Source organism: Monocercomonoides exilis (genome assembly GCF_001643675.1).
Source record: "Monocercomonoides exilis strain PA203 chromosome Unknown scaffold25-1336746, whole genome shotgun sequence".
Lineage (NCBI taxonomy): Eukaryota > Preaxostyla > Oxymonadida > Polymastigidae > Monocercomonoides > Monocercomonoides exilis.
The window spans coordinates 190032-209719 of NW_027150570.1; the positions used below are offsets into that span (position 1 = coordinate 190032).

Genomic DNA, 19688 nt, shown 5'->3' on the forward strand with positions numbered 1-19688 from the left:
AACTTATTATTCGAAATTAATATTATTGAGTATTTTTTTAAAAAAAATTTTTTGTGAAAAATTGGTTTTTGGCTGAATGTTAGAAAGTGATTAAATTATTTTGTTTTTTCATTATTCTTAAAAAAGATGAAAAATTGAATCCAGATTTTTGTAATTTGTTAATAAACATGAAATTTATTGATATTTCAGAAAAATGACATCTTCGTGGGAATCGGACAATTTTCAAATGAACTAACCTCACATTGTTTGATGACACATCATTCAAAGGATATTAGTTGAATCGATTCCGTAAACTGAATTCAAATATTTTTCTATATTGAATTAATCCATGAATGCACTTTTATGATTCTTCATTTGTTTTTATTGATCTTCTGAATATATTTATATATAAAAAATTTTCTTGATTGAATGATGTGTCATCAAACAATGTGAGGTTAGTTCATTTGAAAATTGTCCGATTCCCACGAAGATGTCATTTTTCTGAAATATCAATAAATTTCATGTTTATTAACAAATTACAAAAATCTGGATTCAATTTTTCATCTTTTTTAAGAATAATGAAAAAACAAAATAATTTAATCACTTTCTAACATTCAGCCAAAAACCAATTTTTCACAAAAAAATTTTTTTAAAAAAATACTCAATAATATTAATTTCGAATAATAAGTTTACCAAAATCGAATAATTAGTTTATTAATTTTGAATAATAAATGGTGCATATGTTCACTTTTCAGTGTTCATTTGTTGACATTCAAAAGAAATTTTCGGACCGAAAATTTTGTTTGAAAAAAATAGGATTTCAAAAATAATCACCAACTTTTTTATGCAATCTCCATTTAGATCAAACATTTATTTTTGAAACAGTTGAAAAGAATTTTGTGTTTTTATTCAAAATCTTTTCCCAATGACAAACAATCTTTGAAAAATCAATACCCCGAATGAAGTTATTATTCCAAAAATAATGATCCAAGTGTTTGTGAGCAATGGCTTTAAATGTTAGTTAATTACGTTAATTTCATTTTGAAACATTCATTTCTGAATTTTCTATGCAACGAAATTATAAAGGGAAAACTTTCATCCATAATCTGAATGAATAGCAGTGATAATCACATGGTAATAATATTGAAAAATTGTAGAAAAAAATCAAAGATATCATTTTTTCGTTTGAATTGCATATTGAAATAATATTCTTAATAAAAAATTTGATGGTTTTTTGAAATTGAACAAATTCATTCACATTCTTCATTATTTTTGCGAAGAAAAATAACTTAATGAATAAAGAAAAACGTTAAATTCATTTGATTGAAGAACAATTTTTTTTTTATAAATAATAATTCAAAAAATACTTGGGAATATATTTTGCTTCAGATACGAAATTCACAAAAAATATGGTGATCATTTTTGAAACAATTTTATTTTGTGAAAAAGTTCTATTGGAAATTTTCATTTTTGTATTTATCAGATAACTCCTCAATGTTATAACATCTTTCGAAAATAGTTTTTTCATGAATATTTTCTCAAACATTGTCATTAAAATCAATTATTGTACTATTTTTGGTGTGTAAATTCTTCTTTGTTCATATTTTTTTGGAGTGGAATAATTCATTCAATAGAAGAAAAAATTGCAATAAAAATAATCATTCAATCACCAAATTTTGAAAATGCACAGTTTATAAGAATAAACGTTGATATACAATTTTAAATAATTAACCAAAATGAAATTAAATCAAAATATTTTTTTTTAAAAGCAGATTTGAAAAATTCATAAGGATTAAATGAAAAAATTATGAAAATATTTCGTAGATGTAAAATATAGAACATACAGAAAAAAGGCTGTTTTCCAACAAGCCCACCTAGCTCAGTTTGGTAGAGCGTTCGGCTTTTAACCGAACGGTCAAGGGTTCGAGTCCCTTGGTGGGCGTCCTTTTTGATAGATTGCTTTTTTTCTATTGAATGAAGAAAATATCAAGAATTCAATTAAACTGTTTTTGAATAGTGTTTGAAAAAGTGATAAGTGTGAGATTAAAGAGATAAAAAGTTCAAAATCAAAAACGAGAGGAATTTATTGATGATATTCTTTCTAATTCTCTTGAAATTTTTTTTGTCTTGTGTTTTGATCATCAATCAATTTTTTCAACAAAAATATGTTATGAATTAAGGATGTTAAATTATTATAAATTTACTCTTGTCTTTGGAGCAAATTGGTGAAATATCTTCTGAAAGCTTTTCAGAATTAACTTTCAATGAGAGACAAGAGTAAAATAATTCAAAATTGAATAAATTTCATTCGCTTTTTCATTGAGATAATTTTGCTATATAAATATCATTCTTTGAAGAAATGCCTATTTAACTACAAAACAAAAAAGAATAAATGAAGTGCCTTTAACTGAAAACTTTTTCTTAAAAAATAATGCTCAAATTGTATTCTGTTCGTCAAATACTTCATCCAAAACTGAGTCAAGAAGTGTTTTCACCTTTGTTTCACAGAATAATGTTATCAAAGATGTATAGCTGCCTCCCTCAGGAACACAACCCCTCTCATCAACACACTCGCTCCACCATTCTCCCCATTCTCTTTTGCACTCCTGCGAAAGCACCTCATCCAGCGCAATGTCTTTCTCGTTCTCGCCTTCGCCTCCTTCGTCTTCTCGGCACAGCTCCTCCACAACCTCTGCAACCTCTTCCCCAAATGTGCTTGTTCGCTTTTCTGTTCTGTCTTCGGTTCCCCACACATCATAGTCATCTTTGTCGTAGTCTTCGTCTTCCCCTTTTCCTTCTTTGTCTTCTTTGCCTTCTGCCATCTCCTTCTTTCTCCTCCCTTTCACAATAAGCTCCGCCAGGCTTTCACGTGCTTTTCCAATCAAAACCTGCGGAAGATGAATTCCTCTGCTCATTTGCTTTTTTTCTCTGTTCTCGCATTTCTCGGTCCTCTCGTTCCCTGCTGAAGACATCTCTTTCATCGAAAATGCTCTTGTTTCTCCCAAAAGTCCTGTCACACCAAGCGAAAAGCAGAGCGCTTGCTGCTGCTGTTGATCAGCAAATCTGCTCCCGACTTCATTTATTTGCGAGGTCAGATAATTTCTGAACCGTTTTGTGCTTATCAAAATCTCGTTTCGTGCAATCCCACTTTCTGCTCTGCTGTTTCCATCAAACAAACTCCTCTGTGTCTTTTTGTTGCTTGGCATTGGCCACATCTCGTCTCCTCCTTCAAACTTCCTTTTCACATTTGTCTGTTGAATGTCTTGTTTCAATTCTATTGCACTTTTATCTTTACTGTTGTAATTGCTGCTGCTGGCTCCATTGGCATTTTTGCTTCTGTTGTTCTTCACTCCATAGAGAGTAATCACATCCATTCCACACAGCACATGTTTTTCTCCCACCCGCTCAGCCATCTCCACACTCACTTTGTGCCTTAAAGAGCTGATTTGAGAGGCAGAGCTAGCAGTTTTGTGTGAGTAATTCCTTTGTGCAATGGAAGGCAAATTATCAGTTGCAGGTGATGTGTGTGAAAGAAACGGCGTTGAAAGTGCAGAAAGAGAAGAAAGTGGATGATTATATTTGCCAATTGCTGAGGTGTTTGCCGCAATAATCTGCTGTGACGGAAGCGTCATTGACAAAGGCGCAGGCAGAGGAGACGAGGCAAAGGGAGGCTGTTGAGATGACGTGGAAAGCGAGCGAAATGCAGAGACGGTGAGTGTGGTGTTCAAGCGGACAGGAAGAACTGAAGTGATTGAGGCAGGTTGATGTACAGAGCAACCAGAATAGCGGCTTCCCAATGCTTTTTGCTTCAGAAGCGACAAAATGTGCGAGGGAACAGAAAGCGTCTCTTCCTCTTCTTCCAAACTCATCTTCCTCCATTTCCCTTCTTCCGCTCCCCCAAACAGCTTAGCAGTTCCTTCTTCTTCTCCTTTTGCCTGTTCACCTTTGCTTTCATTTTTAAATTGACTGCCAAATTCCTCTGTGCTACTAACTCTTCCAACAGATTCTTCAATTTCTTCAAACACATTGCACGCAACATCTCGAATCGCTTTCCATATTCTCACCTCGTTTTCATTCAGTTCATTCTTCTTCTTGTCTTTCTCCGTTTTTTGGAGAATTTCAGCACTGCTATTTGGATTTTCATTGTCTTTGCTGCCATTTTGATTCCTTTTCTCGTTTTGGCCGATCAGTCTGCGTATTTTCAGCATAAGCAGCGTTCTGAACTCTTCCATTCCAACAATCCCTTTCGACTCTGCATGATTCGCATACACAACCTTCACATTTCTTTGCATTCTGTTGCTATTATTAATATTATTAATATTATTATTGTTATAACATCCCATCTTCCCCATCTCATTCCCTTCCTCTGCGCCAAAACTTCTGTTCCCAAACGCATCCACATTCGACCGCACTGAAAGAGTTACACTGCTGCTCGTTGTTGTCCCACTGAACGGCAGAGAAGAACCCGTCGTCGCCAGCAGCTGCTGGCTCATCAGCACATTCTGATTGAACGGAGATTCCAGTGCATCTGCTCCTTGTTGTATTCTTTGTTTTTCCTTTTCCTTGTCTTCTAGTTGCGTTCCTGGCTGTGATAGCAGCATTCCATCGTTTGGCTCCAATGAAAGCTCGCATATGGAGTCAAGGCTGGTGTTGTGGAGAAGAAGAGAGCGAAGAGGAGAACGATAAGTCGCACTAAGTGTATCAGTTATTCCAGCAACGATTGAATTGTTAGAAGTGGAAGTGGAAGTGGAAGAAGAAGAAGAAGAAATAAATGAAGTGGAAGAGGAAGAAGAATAAGGGGAAGAACCAGAAGAAGGTTGAAAAGGACCCCTGGGAGAGATGAAAGAGAGAGATTTCGAAAGATAATCAGTCACTTCTGCTGCTCCTGCCCTCGCACTTTTCAAAGGCGTTGTTGAAATAGCTTCGTTTTCTTCACTTCCATCTTCATTTTTCTCTTTGCTCAAAAACAGATTTGCTTCTTTTGCTCCAAATTCTTTCCTCTTCCCACCTCCGCTGCTCAAACCCAGCAGTTCATTGCGTCTTTGTTCTCTTCCGCTCTCCTTCTCCTCTTTTATTTCTCGTTTCCCTTTCATTCTGTCCTCCGAAAGCGCCCATGTCATCTGCATGTGCAGCTCACCCGCATTCATCCCGTCCATCTCATCCGTCTCTTCCTCACCTCTTTTCATCCCCATCCCTTCTGAACTCTTCACATATCCGTTTCCTCCTCCTCTTCCTCCTCCTTCATTTCCATTCCCTTTCCCTTTCTCTTTCTTCCTGTTCCTCATCTCCCTCATCTCCCTCAACCACGCTCCAGATGCCAGCTCCTCCTTCAGCTGCTTCCTCTTCCTCTCCTTCAGAATCGATTGAACGGTCTCTTCAATCAGCACTTCCACATTCACTTTCTCCTTTCTCACTTTCCCATCGTCATTTTCGTTGAAATCGATAAATTCGTCGATTTTTGCCTCTTCTTCATCATTTTGCATGGAATCTTCTTCTTTTGCTAATTCATTCTCTTCTTCTTTCTCTTCTTCTTTCTCTTTCTCCTTCTCTTCTTCTTTCTCCTCAACAATTTTTGCTTCATCTTCTTCCTTCTCTTTTGTTACATCGCTTTCATCTTTCTTCTTCTCATCTTCCGTTTTCTCTTCTTCTTCTTCTTCTTCTTCTTTTTCTGTTTTCGATTCTGCTTTCTTCTCTTCTTCTTCCTCCATTTCCAGTTTTTGTGCTTCTTTCATTATTTCGTCATCATCATCAACGAAATCATCATCTTCATCATTGTCTTTCTTTTCCTCTTCTTTTTCTTCAATGTTTTTTTCATTCTCCTTCACCTCATCAGAAATTTCATCTTCTTCTTTCTCTTTCTCTTCCTCCTTCTCCTTCTCCTTCTCCTCCTTCTCCTTCTCCTTCTCTCCCTCTCCCTCTTCCTCTCCCTCTTTCTCCTTTCCATCATCTTTAACTTCTTCCATACCATCTTCAGATTTCGGTATTGTAAATGGCACAAAATCTTCATCATCTTCTTCATTTTTATCTGCAAATTCATCTTTCTTTTCTTCTTCTTCTTCTTCTTCTTCTTCGTTTTTGTTGCTTTTGTTGTTATTTTCAGCGTCTTTTGCATTTTCCTTTTCATTTTCTGTTAAATCTTCGTCTTTCCATTCATCTTCCTCTTCATCATCTCCTTCTTTCTCTTTCTCTTTCTCTTCTTTCTCATCTTTTTTATCTTTTTTATCTTTTTTGTTTTCTTCCTCTTCTTTCTCCTTCGCCTTTCCGATTTCTTCAATGAATTGATCTGATTCAAGCGAAGAAGCTAATTTCCCATCCAAAATAGACCCAAACGCATGAAAATTATCGTCTTCATCGTTTTCTGTCTCTTTGCTTTCATCAAATTCATCTTCATCATCTTCTTCTTTTCCCTCCTCCTCTTCTTCTTTCTCCTCTTCTTTTTCTTCTTTTTCTTCTTTTTGTTCATCAAAACTCAATTTTTCTTCTTCTTCTGTTTGTTTTTCTTCTTTTTCATTTCCTTTTTCTCCAATTTCTTCTTCTGCCTCCACCCCACTTTCGAAATCAAGTTCATAAACATCATTTTCTGCTTCTTCTTTTTCTCGATTTCTTTCTTCTTCTTCTTCTTCCTCTCTTCTTCTTTCTTCTTCCTCTTCTTCTTCTTCCTTTCGTTTCCTCTCTTCTTCCTCTTCCTTTCTAATTCTTTCCTCTTCTTCTTCTTTCTTTCTTCTTTCTTCCTCCTCTTCTTCCTCTTTTCTTCTTCTTTCTTCCTCTTCCTCTTCCTCTTCCTCTCTTTTCAATCTTTCTTCTTCTTCTTCTTTAATTCGTTCTTCTTCTCTTCTTCTCTCTTCCTCCTTCAATCTTTCTTCTTCTCTTTGCCTTTCTTCCTCCTCTTCTCTTTCTTCTTCCTCTCTTCTAATTCGTTCTTCTTCCTCTTCTCTTCTTCTTCTTTCTTCCTCTTCTCTCTCTCTCTCTTCTTCTTCTCTTCTCTTTCTTTCCTCTTCCTCTCTTTGCATTTCCAACTGCCTCTGCCTTTCTTCCTCTTCTTCTCTTTCTTTTTCTTTTCTCACCCTTTCTTCTTCTTCTTCTTCTTCTCTTTTCCTTCTCTCTTCTTCTCTCTTCCTTTCTTCCTCTCTCAATCTTTCTATTTCTTTCTGTCTTTCTTCCTCTCTTTTTCTTTCTTCCTCTTCTTCTCTTAGCCTTTCCTCTTCTCTTTCTCTTTCTTCTTTTCGCTTTCTATCTTCTTCTTCTTCTTTTCGCTTTCTTTCTTCTTCTTCTTCTTCTCTTCTTCTTCTTTCCTCCTCTTCTCTTTCTCTTTCTCTTTCTCTTTCTCTTTCTTCTTCTTCTCTTCTCCTCTCTTCTTCCCTCAATCTTTCCTCTTCTTTCAATCTTTCTTCCTCTTCCTTCCTCAGCCTTTCTGCTTCTCTTTCCCTTTCTTCTTCTTCTTCTTCTTCTCTTCTTCTTTCCTCTTCTTCTTCTCTTCTTTTCCTCTCTTCCTCTTCTCTTCTTCTTTCTTCCTCTTCCTCTTCCTTTCTTAGTCGTTCCTCTTCTTCTGCTCTTAACCTCTCTTCCTCTTCTCTTTTCCTTTCCTCTTCCTCTTCTTCTTTCAATCTTTCTTCTTCTCTTCTTCTTTCTTCTTCTTTTAATCTTTCTTCTTCTCTTTCTCTTTCTCTTTCTCTTTCTCTTTCCTCTTCCTCTTTAAAGTTTTCATCTTCCATGTCCCACACAAAATCCTCGTTTTCTTCGCTTTCTTTCTCATTTTGTTCCCAATTCATCTCTTCTTCATCGTTTCCTTCCTTTTCATCAGCTTCTGCTTCTTTTATTTCTTTTTCATCACCTTCTTCTTCTTTTTTTTCTTTCTCTTTCTCTTCTTCTTCTTCTTCTTCATTTTGAACTTCATCTTTATCTTCGAATTGCTCATTCATTTCTTCTTCTTCTTCTTCATCAACAAAATCATTCTTATTATCTTCATCAATCTCTTCATCCTTTTTCACATCTTCTTCCTCTTCTTCTTTTCCTTCTTTATCTTCTTCTTTTCCTTCATTTTCTCCTTCTACTTCTTTTTCTCCTTCTCCTTCTTCTCTGCTCTCTTCCTCTCCCATCACAACAAAGTCCTCATCTTCCATATCGTTCCAGTTTTTCTTCTCTTCTTTCTCTTCTTTCTCTTCTTCTCTATCTGCTTCATTGTTGTTATGCTCCCATTCTTCTTCTGGCTCAAATTGGTTTTCTATTTCTTCTCCTTCTCCTTCTCCTTTCTCTTCTCTTTCTTCTTCTCTTTCTTCTTCTCGTTTTTCTCCTTCTTTTTCTTCTTCTTCCTCTTCTTCCTCTCCATTTCTATGTGAATTTCCTTCAACCGTTCGATTTGAATCTATTTCCACTGCCATTTGCTCTGTCTGAGGATGAAACTCTTCATTTTCTCCTTCTTCTCCTTCATCTTCTTTTCTTTTCTCTTCTTCTCCTTCTTCTCTCTCCTCCTCTTTCTTCTCTTCTTCCTCTTCCTCTTCCTCATATTCTTCTTCTTCCTCCTCTTCTTCTTCACCTTCCTCTCCTTCTTTCTCCTTCTTCTCCCCTTCTTCCTCTTCTCTTCCTTCCTCTCTTCCTTCCTCTCTTCCTTCCTCTCTTCCTTCTTCTCCTTCCCCTTTCACTTTCTCCGCTTCCCAAACCAAATCTTTTCCCTTCGCCATCTTCATCACCATCAACAACTGCCGCAATTCTGCTTCTTCTTCTGCTGTTCGCTCGCCTGGTGGATGTGGATAGGCAACTGGAAGATCACTTGAAGAAGAAGAAGCCAAAGGTTCTTCCTCTTTCTTCTGTTTGTTTGGAGTGTCATTCTCAATATCTTCTGGTTTATGTTGAGAAGAAATTGGAGAAGAAGAAGAAGAAGAAGAAGATGATGATGATGAAGACAAAGAAGAAGAAGACAAAGGCGAAGAAGGAGGAAAAGCAGGAGCAGTTCTCAAATATGCATAAGGCGACGAGGGATACGATGGAGTGTTCATATTCATTGTCATATTCCCTTGTCTATTTAGAGGTGTGGTTGAAGCCACAGAAGAAGGAAGTGAAGAAGAAGATGCAATAGGAGAAGAAGAAGCAAGAGCAAGAGCAGAAGGAGCCATTCGTGTAGGAGTGCCGCTAAATGGAGGGGAAACAGTTCCGTCTTGGAAGAGAAGCACGCGATGTTGTAGAGGATGAGAAGCGCAAACAGTTGGAGGGATGGGTTTTGGAGGAGAGGAGAGGAGAAGAGGGGTGGGGAGAGGGTAGATGTGAGGAAGGGAGGAGGAAGAAGAAGAAGAGGAAGGTTTTGATGAAGAAGATGGAGAAGAAGGAGGAGAAGAAGATTTTGAAGAAGAAGAAGAAGAAGAAGAAGAAGAAGAAGAAGAAGAAGAAGAAGGATTCTTTGTGATGTCTGTAGCTTTTCGAGGGGTGCTGACAGGGGTGTTGATGTATTCTGCTTCTTCGCTGGCTGAACTTGGAGCTAATGGCAATTGTGAAGAAGAAGAAGAAGAAGGTTGAATGTTTTCCGTTTGTGGATGCTCTTTAATACTACCTTCTTTCTCTTTTCCTTCTCTTTCTTCTTTCTCTCTTTTCTCTTTTTCCTTTTCTCTTTCTCTTTCTCTTTCTCTTTCTCTTTCTCCTTTTCCTTCTTTCTCCTTCTCCTTTGTTCCTTTTTTCCCTTTTCCCTTTTCAAGAGAATCATTCATTGACGACAGCTCGTTTAGCTGCCTTTTTTTCTCTTCCAACTTCTTCCTTTCTTTCTCCAACTCTCTCTCCATCATCCTCTTCTTCTCTTCTTTCTCTATTTCCTTCTCTTTCTCTCTCCTCCTCTTCTTTTCAGCAAGCAATTCATCAATATGCTTCCTTCGCATTTCTCTTTCTTTCTCCTGCTCTTCGTATCTCCTCCTCTCCTCCTCTCTTCTTCTCTCTCTTTCTTCTTCTCTTTGCTTTTCTCTTTCTCTTCTTCTTTCTCTCTCTTTCTCTCTTTCTCTCTCTCTTTCCTTCAAAATCTCCAATTCTCTCTCCAACTCCTTCATCCTCTCCAAATCATGCTTTCTTTGAAGTTCTCTTTCTTTTCTTAGTTTCTCTCTTCTTTTCTCTCTCTCTTTCTCTCTTTCTTCTCTCTTCTTCTCTTCCTCTTTCTGCCGCCTTTCTCTTTCTTTTTCTCTTTCAGCTCGCCTTTTCTCTCTCAATCTTTCTAATTCCCTCATCTCTTCTTCTTCTTCTCTCTCTTTCTCTCTCCTTCTTCTTTCCTCTTCCTCCTCTTTCCTTCTCTTCTCCTCTCCTTCTCTTTCTCTCTCTCCTTCTTCTCTCTTCCTCCTCTCCTCTTCTTTCATCTGATGCAACGCTCTTGCATTGCTGATGTATTTGTATGCCTCTTCCACAGTCAGATTAGCCGGCAGCACAACATGAAGAGGAGATACATTCACATCTCTAACAGGAAGGGTAGAAGAAGAAAGAGAAGAAGAAGGAGAAGGAGAAGGAGATTTTGTGGGAGAAACAAAAACATTGGATGATTGATAAGCTGGTATTGCATTGGCTGCAGCAACAGAAGTTGGAGAACGAGAACGAGAAGCTGAGGAAATAGAAGAAGAAGAAGAAGATGATGATGATGAAGGAGGAGGAGGAGCATAAAGCATACCAGATAAAGTGTGTTGTGGAGAAGCATTCAATCCAACAGGCATTTGAGAAGGAGGAGGAAGAGAAGAAGAAGTAGAAGAAGAAGAATATGCGTCTGTCGAAAGAGGAAGAGATGGATTGAGCAGAAAAGGAGGATACGACGCAGAAGAAGGCAGAGGAACACCGACAGGAACATTAGCAGAAACAGGAAGAGAAGAAGAGGGCTGGGCGAATGGAAGAGGAGCAAAAGAAGAAGAAGAAGAGAAAGAAGGAGGAAGAGAAGAAGAAGGAGCAGAAGGAAGAGGAATTGACGTTATTGGCTGAGCTGGGTAGCCAGGGGCGTAAGCAAGAGGAGACATGACAGCTGGAGTGGGTGTGGTGAATGAGGGGTACATTTGGGATAGAGGCATTGGAGGATGCTGAAAGGGAGTGTGATGTGGAGAAACATAAAGAGGGGCGGAAGAAGAAGAAGAGGGAAATGAAGAGATCAAGTGATGTGTTGGTGGGGGAGGAAGCTGCGAAGATTCAGGATACATGGTGGGAGTGACTATCGAAGACGGAATTGCTGAAGAAGAAGAAGAAGAAGAGATTGAAGAAGAAGAATTAGGATAAGAAGAAGAAGAAGATGATAATAATGGCATCGACGATGCAGAAGCAGAGCCAGAACCAGAAGTATAAGCAGAAGCAGAAGATGCCGGCAGCGAATGCTTTCGAGCTGCAGATAAAGTGGAATTCCTTTCCACCCTGGCTGATCCTGCCAAGCTGCTTGTCTTGTGCGTGTGTGGAGAATGAGTGTGTGGAGAATGAGAGCGTGGCGATGTGCTGCGGTGCAAGTGGCGAGGAAGACGGCGCACAGATGAGGCCCTGTGAGATGGCTGGCGCTCAACTGCAGTGCGATCTGGCTGCGCTTGGTGCGTTTGCTCCGATCTCGAAAAACGAGAAGGAGAATGTGAAGGCGAATGTGAAGGCGAATGTGAAGGAGAATGAGTGCCAAAACGAGATTTTGAACGATTTTCTGGAGAATCATTTGATGCTCGTGCTCTTTTCACTATTTTTTTCTTTTCGTCTGCGCGGCTGTCGTCAATATTCTTACTAACTCGACCTTTTAGCAATGAAGATGAAACGGATTTTGATCTTAAAGGTGGACGCAGAGTTGATGCCCCTGTAGAATGCAAAGATGAAGAATATGATGGATTACTCCCTGAAGAAGAAGCCTTCTGAGGATCACTTAATCTCAGAGAGCGTTGGACAGATTTTCTTGTTGGACTCTTTGAGCTTGCTGATATTCTTGAAGGTGATTTACACACAACTTTTCCATCTGTGGCAGTAGGAGGCTGACTTTCTTGGTTTTCTTTTTTATAATTCTTTTGCGATGTCGATGATAAAGGTCTTATTAATACTTTATTCCTCGAAAGCGGAGTGCTACGTTCCAAATTTGAAGATTCTCTTTTCTTTTCTGTTGATGAAGAAGAGTTTTGAACAAGTTCAACTTTTTTCACTGGCCTTATCGATATTTTTTTTGATACAATGGAATTCGGCCTTGTGACGGAACCAGCCCTCGAAGAATTGCTCTGAACAGATGATTCAGATATTGGCTTTTCTTTTTCAATTACGTGATTTGTTCTTTCAATAGTTCTAGGATATGATGTCGGTTTATTTGAATGACTTATACGTGAATTGCTTTCTGTAACTAAATGTTTATATAATTATTAAAAGAAAATTATTTGGAAACATTCGAAAAAACAAATCAAAATGCTGATAAAAAATAATTAAGAACCTCCATCTCTCTTTATCCTTTCCCCTTTTTGAATATCTACATTATCATTTCCATATTTCGCTTTTTTATTGGGAACTTGTTTTAAATCCATTGATCCGAATGAATTATTTTATTTTCATTTCTTTTCGAAATTTTCAGAAAGTTTCATTTGTTGAAAAATAAAAAAGAATCAGATCAAGTTGATAAAAGGAAAGAAAAAAAAAACTTTTTTCTATGTAACAAAACATGTGAAAGAAACAGATTTATTTTGGTTTTTTTCGTTTTCACAGTGTTTCCATGATGGAACTTTAGTAATAATACTCCTTAACTTCATTTGAAAAATATCCTATTTGATAATCGCATCACATAAAGAAGATAATCATAAAATGGAAACATATAAATTGTGAAAAAAGCAAAACATAATCGAATGCACTGCATAAATAAAAAAAAATGTTAAAATACAAAATTTTCTGTTTGCCTTTCAATTAAAAAAAAAGCAAAGGCAATTCCAATGCACGCTCAACGAAATGAACAATCCAACTGAACAGCAACCTTGGCATTCTCTCGGAAAACAAATTGCTCAAGCAAAACAGCTGCAGCAGCATTTCAGTTTTTAAAATGAACATTTAAAGCAATTCCAAATCAACGAAAATTAAAATAAATAAATAAATAAATAAAGATTGTAATTCTTGAGCAGGTTTGTATTGAGCATTGCAACAAATGAAAATTTCAGTGCATTTAAGCAAAACGCCTCTTCATAATAGATGAATCAAGCAATTTGATGATGATGGAAAAGATGAAGCCCATTGAAATGATGAAGTTCAAGGTGAATAAGGGGATGAAGGCGAAAAAGGAGAGGAAGGAGAAGAAGGGGGAGAAGTCGAAGACGAAAGAGAAAGTGTTGATGTTGTGGTGATTGAAGCGGAATAGAACGACTCTTCGTTCATCAGCTCTTCGTATTTCAGCACTTCCTCTATTTCCTTCTGGAGCTCACTTTCCTTGCCTTTCCTTCCTTCTCCTTTTCCTTTCTTCTGCTTCTGCCTCTTCTGCCTCTTCGCACTCTTCTGCATCTCCAGCTCTTCTTCCATTCTCCTCGTCTGCTTCACCTCCACCCCAACACACACCATCGTCACCACAGAAACAACCACAAACAAGCCAGCAAACGCAAAGCATACTGTTATCACCATATTTGCTGCTTTTTTTCTCGCTTCTGCCTCTTCTCCCTCTGGATCTTGTCTCTTCTCCTCTTCTTTCTCCAACTAACTCTTCTTCGAAAACCAAAGAGATGATTCAGTCCTCAAACTTTGTTTCCTTTCTCAGATCAATCTTAGTGAGAAAAGAATTGAATGAATTACATCGAAGATTCTGCTGCTTCTTGCAGCTCGTTCGTTTTGTCACATTCATTGAAATATTCACCAACAAGCGTTGGAGTTCTGGACTGCTGTTTCCACTTTGATTGAGTTTTGTGCAATTGGGTTGACTTTGGAATTTTTTTGTATTATTCATGTATCCAATAGAAGCAAATAGACTTCTGGAAATATTGAGACTTTTTTTGAGTTGCAAATTTCTAAAACGGAATGTGTGAACAAAACAGGAGATGCACATGGTTTATTTTTTTCTATTGACAATTGGATCAAAACAAACTTATGTTTGACGAGTGATAATTGAAAAATTTCCAAATAAAAACGATGAATGAAAATTACAAAAATAAAAAAAATAATATTTAAAGAAGTGAATGATTTGTAAGATGATAAATATTATTGCGTTTCCAATTTTTTGGAAAGAATAAGTATTTATTTTATTTTATTTTATTTTATTTTATTTTATTTTATTTTATTTTATTTTATTTTATTTTATTTTATTTTATTTTATTTTATTTTATTTTATTTTATTTTATTTTATTTTATTTTATTTTATTTTATTTTATTTTATTTTATTTTATTTTATTTTATTTTATTTTATTTTATTTTATTTTATTTTATTTTATTTTATTTTTTATTTTTAATTTTTTATTTTTTATTTTTTATTTTTTATTTTTTTTTTTTGTTTCATTTTCAGTTATTGGAAATAAATTTCTCTTTATATTTAAAAATAACTATCTCTCTCATTAACAGTTATTTTGTGAATCATTGGAGAAAAACAAAACTCATTTAATTTCAAAACAATAATTTTCAATGGTTAATTTTTGACCAACAAATCACATTTTATCAATTTACTGTTCTCTGAAAACAATATTTAATTGATTTCTATTTGTTTGACGAAAAGATTCCATTTTTCAAAAAAGATATTTGATCAAATCATCCATTACAACAAACAAGAAGAAGATAAAGCGTTGTTTGTCAAAATATGCGTTTGATTAAAATATCAATGCAAAGAAGGACGGTATGAGAGCATATGTTTTTTTGATTCTTTTTTCATTTTGATGTGTCATTGTCTCTTTCACATCACAATTTGATTTTCTGTTTGAATGATGAAAAATACTGCGTTTAATGAATGCAACATAAATTCAAACATGCAGGAAATTGAAAAACATGAAAAGTTCTCTCGTTTGTGCACAGCATTGTGTTTTTATTCAATGATTAAATCATTTCAAATTTTTTTTTGAAGAATTATTGAATGAGCTGGAGGGTTGCGGCGAGGAAGAACAGCAACGGAGAATCGAAGAAATGAAGAAGCTAGTGGATGAAATGATAAAAGATGAAATTGTACATGTTTTTGCGAAGGAAATATTCTTTCAAATACACAAAATGATAAAAGAAGAGAAAATTTCATTGGAAAACATCATTTCATTGTTGAAGCTCATGTGGCATTGTGAAGTGATGAACAATTCCTTGTTCTGTGAGATATTCCCTTCGATTTTGGGCAAAATATTTGAGAGGTTGTTTATTGAAGAAGAGAAGAAGAAAGAAGAAGAGAGAAATGAAAAGTTTCTGGCTGATCTTCACGAATGCTGCATGATGCTTCACAACGGCTGGGCTTCAAACGAATTTATTTCGATTTGCGTGCCTTGTTTTGTGAAAGTTGCATTGCCCAAAGAGGAAAGTGGAAAAACGCAAAAAGAAGTGGAAATGGCGTTGCTGGCATTGAGTAGCATTAATAAATATGATGTGTGAGCATTTAATTTTCTTCTTTGATGACATTTATTATATTTATTTTTTTTGAATAAAGCATATTGAAAAAGGATTGTATTTGAAGGGGATGATAGAAATCATCAAATATCATCAGGAACATCACAACTTGACACGACTGGGATATCAATCAGCTTGGCAGTTTTTGATAAGCAGATTATACTATGATGACAGCTTGGAAAGACTGATTGTGAACGAGTTACATTTTGTGGAAGAAGCAGCAAGAGAACTGGAAGGGCTAAAAAGATGCATCGACTGGAAGGGAAAAGAAGAAGAAGAAGCAAAAGAAGAGCTTCTTATATCGAGATGGTTTGTTATAATAATATGTTATTCTCAAATAGTCCAAATGCAGAACGATGAATGCAACAAACTGACGAGAAGCATCATTGGTCTGTGCAGAGCAGCGAAGGGCAGCCACAGAAGAATACTCAGGAAATTCCACTCGTTTTTGTGTAATATCATTTTGCGTGAAGCAGAATCTTCTGATTGCTTCCTGTGCGAAGAGGCTGTTGATTTCATTTTGGAGGAAATGCATCAGCCAACAATTGATGATGAGCTTTTAACAAGCGGCAGAAGTGTTTTTTATAAGCTTTCTCGAATATTGAGCAGAAAAAAGGAAAAGAAAAATAGCTTGATTTCGTTTATTTGGTTTGCCTGGAGCTGGCTGAATGGAAAGGCGAAAGAGGAAAATGAAAAAGAAAAGCAGAAAATGATGCTGTATCGAAAGCTGCGCGAAAAGATGGAAGAAGAAGGATATGAAGATATTATTGTCAGCTTCTATGAATCACATTTGGAAAAGTCTAATTTCTTTGAATAACCAGAAGATCTCAACGATTTCATTATTCATCATTAAGCATGAAAAATAAAGCATTTGTATGTTTGTGATTTTGCAATTTTCAAAGTTGCATTCCTCATTGCTTTCTTCTTCTTCTTCTTCTTCTTCGTTTTCTTCTTCATCGACTTCATTGAGAGAAGCGCTCCTGCTTGCTTCACCATTCCGGAAGCGGAGAAGCGAAGAGAAGAAGGCAACATGAGAAGAAAGCCATCTTCATCTTCATCTTCATCATCATCGCCTGCGATTGACCCTTCGGATGCATCTGCTGTGGCAGCGTCATACACATCGACCGGAGCGATGGACGACATCGAGAGGCGGCTGCGGATTGTGGTGCCAGAGGCGGCTGGGGTGTATGGGCGGCACATACCTCTGTCGCTGCAGCTGCTGCTGTCGCCGCGGGCGCTGCAGACGCTGCGGGGATATGTTGTGGCACGGAGGGCTGTGCTGTATGGGTGTGTTGTGTGTGCCTACGATGTGGTGCTTTCTGCGATGCTTTCGGTTCCGCTGGTTGCGCTGCTTCCGTCACTTGCAGTGTAAGTTGGCACGAAGTCGGGGAGCAAGCGGATCTTTGCAGCGGCAGATGCAAATGTTCATTCTTCAATTTACGATCTGTTTGACCCGTCGTTGCAGATATGGCGATCGCCTCAGTCGAGGCGTGTGGTGGTGAAGCTGGACGACGAAATGATTGGGCGAGGAGATACAGTGTGAAAAGCGGGAGAGATAATGGAAAATGTATTGGAGGAGCGTGAAGAGGCAGAGGAAGGAGAAAGGAGAGGAAAGGAGCGAGAAGAAATAGAGGAAGGAAAAGAGGGAGAAGAAGATAAAGAGGGAGAGAGAGGTGATGGGAATGAGGAGAAAGGCGGCTTTCTGACAGTGCACAATGACTTTGTGGAAAGAATCAAAGAGAACCAGGGGAAGCTGGAAGAAACGACGGAGCTGCTGGTTGTGGATGCGCTTGAGCTGAGTCGGCTGGGGATTGTGAAGGCGGTAGCAGAAGCTGATGCTGAAGCTGATGCGGACAAGCATGATTCGATGGATACTGGAATGTGCAGTTCTTTGCCAGCCGATGGCTCTCAACTGGAGTTTTCAAGAGCAGAAGAAGAAGCAGCAGATGGATCTCTGAGCATAACTTCAGATGGAAGAGAAGAAAATGTGAGAAAAGATGAGGAGCAGGTGGAAATTTCAACAAATGGTTTGGGGATGAATGAGAAACAAGATAAAGAGGGCAGTTCGATTAATTTGGAAAAGGAAGAGGAAGAGGAAGAGGAAGAGGAAGAAGAAGAGGGACAGATTCTGGATGTGGAATCGCTGATGAGTGTTCATGCGCATCCGGAGTATGTGACGCTGATTGACGAGAGTGCGAATAAGGGCTTGCGAGACTATCTGGTGATGATTACGGTGAAGGGGGAGCTGGGGGAGCTGTGTGCAGAGCGGGAGCAGATTGTGGGGAAGCTGGTTGCAGAAGGGATGATACAGCCGGATGGGGCGATGAGCATCACGTTCATTGGGGAGAGGCTGTTTGGGAGGAGAGAGAAGAGAAGAGAAGGGGGTATGGGTATGGGTATTTGGAATCGGATGGAGTGTCGTTGCATTTGAGCTCGGACAGGCAGAGAGAGAGGACGGACGAGTTTGTTGCGATTATGGCCGTTGTGCCGCAGGAAAGTGCGCCGTCGATCGCTCTGCGGGATGCGATGAATGCGATCGAGCAAGTGTGCCACGGGAAAGGGATGATTGGGGTGTTTTGTGTTTCGTATTGTGCGTTTGTGGTCGAGTGGGAGTCGCTGCGGATGTGTGAGGTGAATCTTTCGGTGGGTCTTCTGGCATCGTCGTCGGCGTTCCGGTGGATATCGTATCTCCTACAAGTGGTCTAGAGAAGGCATCTGGAAACAACCTCCTTCCGCGCAGCGCCAGCACTGCTTGTTTGCATGTGTGCGCCCCCTCTTCTGATTTTGAGTGTTCTGCATCTGCTCGGCCTCTGGCTTCAACGAGCTGATACGCAACTTTGCATCTCTTATCAGGGTGAGAGGTGTTCGTAGAGAGTGTCTCTTCAGCCTGTGTCTGGCTCAGCTGGTGCCTCTGCACAAACATTTGCCTGCCTCTCTCTCTTAAGTGGCGATGCGTAGCTTTGTGAGTGTCAGCCCATTCAATAAGCAATAACAGTTGCGTGTGTTTCAGAGGCAGTTATCAACAAGTATTTTGGATCGCATCATCACATTTTTCGTGGAAAGATCATTGTGAAATTCAGATGCAATTCAAAGGGTGTCTCATCGCGGGAGCTGTGGGGTTTGATGGGAGTGAGAACAGCTCATTTTGGCTGTGGCGCAAAGTGATGCAAGTGAGCTGGAAAAGATGATGAAAAAAAGTGTTAATCAGCAAATGAAAATATTGAGATGGAGTTATTTGATTTGGAGAAAGAACGGGCTGCTCTGAAAAAATAAGGTTTGAATGGAGATAAAGGAAAATGAGAGAGGAGAAAGATAATAACAGAATTGTGATTGGGGCAATTGCAAGATGATGAAGCAGAGGAATTTTGATATGATTGATATTTTCTTTTTGGAATCCAAAGGAATACCAACAATTCAAAAAGAATGCCAAGTGATTTGTGAAAATATCCAGCTTTCTTTATTTGTATCAACATATCACCATATTTGCTACACCAATTTTCGATTCGTTTGAGCTGCATTTATCAAATGAGATATTTTATTCAATCGACAAGATCAAATAAATTGTTTTCCACTTCGAAAATGCCTTTGGAATTTTTGTGGATTTCTTTGTCTCCAAAATATTTGCTCGACTTCTTCTTCTTCTTCTTCTTCTTTGATATTTTCTCTCACTTGGAGTTTGCATCAGACTTCTTCCTCTTTGCATCCACTTTCATAACAATCAACTTCCTCATCAACAACAACGCATTCTTCTCCTTCTTCCTCCATATCCTCATCCTCATCATCACCTTCATCATCATCATCATCTTTTCTTTCTTCCTCTTCCTCTTCCTCTTCTCCTTCCACACGGCAACCTCCTGTTAATTACTCTTCCACTTCATTCAATTCCTCTTCTCTCTCTATTTTCTCTTCTTCATCTTCTACTCCTTCTTCTTTTTTCTCTTCCTCAAGGAGCAACAAAAATATTTCAACTTTTTAATTCCTCAGCTTCCATCAAATTCTTCTCGAAGTTTTGTGTCCAATAAGTCGTTGAGAAGCACAAAACGAATATTTATTCTCAGATGGAACATCAGCTGAAACTAAATAACAATTGAGGTGATTTCGAATCGAGAAAAGCCTATCAGACGAAATTCTATAAAAAAAAGGAGAGCAATTTTTCCTTTTTCACTTTGAGATTGCAAGAATTCACAGAAACCAGAAGGAGCAGGACAGAAAACGTT

At 37.9% G+C, this 19688-nt stretch overlaps 5 protein-coding genes across 5 annotated transcripts; 2 read left to right on the top strand and 3 right to left on the bottom strand.

Moving 5' to 3' along the window:
- Positions 1-1969: 1969 nt before the first annotated feature.
- On the bottom strand, positions 1970-12462 carry MONOS_7256fu7257fu7258 (uncharacterized protein). Its single transcript, XM_067877570.1, has 2 exons — positions 12365-12462; positions 1970-12277 (listed from the first exon to the last, which is right to left on the bottom strand). The coding sequence occupies exons 1-2, from the start codon at positions 12453-12455 to the stop codon at positions 2415-2417; spliced, it is 9954 nt and encodes a 3317-aa protein (XP_067726500.1). The 5' UTR covers positions 12456-12462; the 3' UTR covers positions 1970-2414.
- Positions 12463-13164: 702 nt separating this feature from the next.
- Positions 13165-13530, bottom strand: MONOS_7259 (uncharacterized protein; the record flags this gene model as incomplete). Its single annotated transcript, XM_067877571.1, has 1 exon — positions 13165-13530. The coding sequence occupies one exon, from the start codon at positions 13528-13530 to the stop codon at positions 13165-13167; it is 366 nt and encodes a 121-aa protein (XP_067726501.1).
- Positions 13531-15411: 1881 nt separating this feature from the next.
- On the top strand, positions 15412-16843 carry MONOS_7260 (uncharacterized protein; the record flags this gene model as incomplete). Its single annotated transcript, XM_067877573.1, has 3 exons — positions 15412-15450; positions 15512-16046; positions 16374-16843. 3 exons carry the CDS (start codon positions 15412-15414, stop codon positions 16841-16843), a joined length of 1044 nt encoding a protein of 347 aa, XP_067726502.1.
- Positions 16844-17029: 186 nt separating this feature from the next.
- Positions 17030-17902, top strand: MONOS_7261 (uncharacterized protein; the record flags this gene model as incomplete). The annotated part of the gene is made up of 1 exon (XM_067877574.1): positions 17030-17902. The coding sequence occupies one exon, from the start codon at positions 17030-17032 to the stop codon at positions 17900-17902; it is 873 nt and encodes a 290-aa protein (XP_067726503.1).
- Positions 17903-17944: 42 nt separating this feature from the next.
- MONOS_7262 (uncharacterized protein) lies at positions 17945-18394 on the bottom strand (the record flags this gene model as incomplete). Its single annotated transcript, XM_067877575.1, has 1 exon — positions 17945-18394. One exon carries the CDS (start codon positions 18392-18394, stop codon positions 17945-17947), a length of 450 nt encoding a protein of 149 aa, XP_067726504.1.
- Positions 18395-19688: the final 1294 nt, after the last annotated feature.

Coding starts and splice junctions, on each gene's coding strand:
- MONOS_7256fu7257fu7258 (XM_067877570.1), bottom strand. CDS start 12,455: ATGGATTTAAAACAAGTTCCCAATAAAAAAGCGAAATATGGAAATGAT. Junction 12,278..12,364: donor AAGGATAAAGAGAGATGGAG/GTTCTTAATTAT, acceptor ATAAACATTTAG/TTACAGAAAGCAATTCACGT.